Below are 2,480 nucleotides of genomic sequence, written 5' to 3' on the forward strand. Positions count from 1 at the left end.
ATATTAATTAATCTTATGTTTTATTAAACTAAATATTCAGTTGGTACCTACCCTCACTTTACAAATTAGTTGCTAAACGCATTGAATAATTTTTTAAAACTTATTCAATTTCTGTCAAACGTTTATCTAAAAACATTGAAACAAATAATACTAACTCTATTTTTATTAAATCTCTTATTTTTAGATTTCTTTTTGTTAATCAAAACCCCCTAAATTTTGTTGACGAGAGAAATAGATATATTTATTTTTCAAAAAATTGTTAAGCTTTTATAGGCGGTCAGTATGAAGATTTATACAAAATAATAAGCATTTAAATATTTTCTTTGAAGATTAAACTTTTGTGGTATGTGAACTACTCTGGAAGGAGAAATCGAAACCAAGTAAAGTGACTATGGATATTCTTTTTCTCTCTATTTCCCTCTCTCTATTCTCTCTTCTTCTTGCCTTTAGCTTTCTATTTCGATCTCGTCGCCAGAACCTCCCGCCGAGCCCACTTTTTTCTCTTCCAATAGTAGGCCATCTTCATCTCGTCAAACATCCCGTCCACCAAACATTTCATGAACTTTCACACAAGTATGGTCATGTCTTCTCTCTTCGATTCGGCTCACGTGTCGTTGTTGTTGTATCATCCCCTTCCGCCGTGCAAGAATGCTTTACAAAGAATGATATCGTTCTCGCAAATCGGCCATTGTTGAAGAGTGGCAAGCTTCTAGCATACAACCATACCACCATGGCAGTGGCCCCTTACGGCGAACATTGGCGAAACCTTCGCCGCATCGGCACCCTCGAGATTTTCTCGACAACCCGACTAAATATGTTCTTGGGAATTAGAGAAGATGAAGTAAGGAATTTGATGCTTAAATTATGTGAGAATTCATTTGAAGAATTCACGGCAGTGGAGCTGGAGCCAATGCTGTTCGATCTTACTTTCAATATTGTTATGAGAATGGTGGCTGGAAAGAAGTATTATGAGGAGCAACAATCTAAGAAATTTAGAGAGATGGTGACACAAGTTTTGGCACATGTTGGGGCAACAAATCCAGGAGATTTCATACCCATATGGAATTGGATTGATCCAACTGGCTTTGAGAAGAGGATAATTAAGCTTGGACAAAGATCAGATGAACTCCTTCAAGAACTAATTGATGAGATTCGAAATCAAGAAGGTGGAGACAACACCATGATTGACCATTTACTTTGCTTGCAGAAGAATGAGCCTGAATATTATAGTGACCAAATTATCAAAGGCCTGATACAAGTATGTTACTCTCTCTAGCTAGCTCTTGATTTCCACCATTTTTAGTACTAGCAAAGAGATGCTCGATTCTCGCAGGTTATATTATTAGCGGGGATTGACACAGCCGCTGTGACTTTAGAATGGGCACTTTCTCGATTGCTCAACAATCCAGAGGTATTGGAGAAAGCGAAAGCTGAAATAGATTGTTTCGTTGGGCAAGAACGTCTGGTTAATGAAGCTGATCTGTCAAGTTTGATTTACCTGCAAGGAATAATCTGGGAGACTTTGCGGTTGAACCCAGCAGCTCCTCTCCTTATCCCGCACTGCGCATCTGCAGACTGCAAAATAGGAGGATATGATGTACCACGTGACACGATTATATTGATTAATATTTGGGCTATACACAGAGATCCAAATCTATGGGAGGATGCTACCAATTTTAAGCCAGAAAGACATGGAAATACAATTGGAGTTGACTCTTACAAACTATTACCATTTGGGTCGGGGAGGAGATCCTGTCCTGGCGTGGGAATGGCACAACGAGTGGTTGGTCTGACTTTGGCATCATTGATACAAGGCTTTGAATGGGAAAGAATGAGCAACTCATTAGTTGATATGACTGAAGGTAAAGGGCTCACTATGCCCAAAGCTCAACATTTGGTAGCCAAGTGTAAACCACGCCCAATCATGAAACTTATTCTCAATGAAGCAATAATCACTTAGGTTGAAAAGCAAGTCGTTGATGTCATAAGTCAAACAGGCAGGTGTGAGAGTTCTTCACTGCACTCATGGAAGAAAAGGGATCGTCTCCGATCTCTACTTGGTTAGTCTTATCTTCTTATTAATTTAGTAGCCGAAGTATAAGTTGGATTTGACGATATTTGAAAATTGATAAATGGTAGATTAATTAATTTCCTTCTTTCATTTTATCATTATGTACATCGCTTATGTGGATGGAGAAATTTTAGATCTTCCAGAGCTTTCGAATTTCCTAACTCAACAAATAGTATTGGCAACTTCAAACCTCTTTTATTTTTTAGGACATTTATGAGTAAACCACATTTTTGGGACATTTAGCTAACCAAATTTTTTTGGACATTTGGAGCCACCCAACTTTTTTTTTTTTTGGAAAGTGTATCATCGAGGCAACCAATATTCTAAGAGTTCAAGACATATCGAGACAACCTATATTTTGGGACATCTTAAGGCAACCAATTTTTAGAACATATCAAGGTACGTAACT

The 2,480-nt window shown here is 37.8% G+C and overlaps 1 protein-coding gene across 1 annotated transcript; it reads left to right on the top strand.

Moving 5' to 3' along the window:
- The first annotated feature begins 331 nt into the window (after positions 1-331).
- Positions 332-2,161, top strand: LOC111017881 (cytochrome P450 81Q32). Its single transcript, XM_022293763.2, has 2 exons — positions 332-1,258; positions 1,334-2,161. Exons 1-2 carry the CDS (start codon positions 392-394, stop codon positions 1,958-1,960), a joined length of 1,494 nt encoding a protein of 497 aa, XP_022149455.1. The 5' UTR covers positions 332-391; the 3' UTR covers positions 1,961-2,161.
- The last annotated feature ends 319 nt before the right edge of the window (positions 2,162-2,480 follow it).

Source organism: Momordica charantia, assembly GCF_013281855.1.
Source record: "Momordica charantia cultivar OHB3-1 chromosome 2 unlocalized genomic scaffold, Mcharantia_2.0 BLBB01000002.1, whole genome shotgun sequence".
In the NCBI taxonomy this organism is placed as follows: Eukaryota; Viridiplantae; Streptophyta; class Magnoliopsida; order Cucurbitales; family Cucurbitaceae; genus Momordica; species Momordica charantia.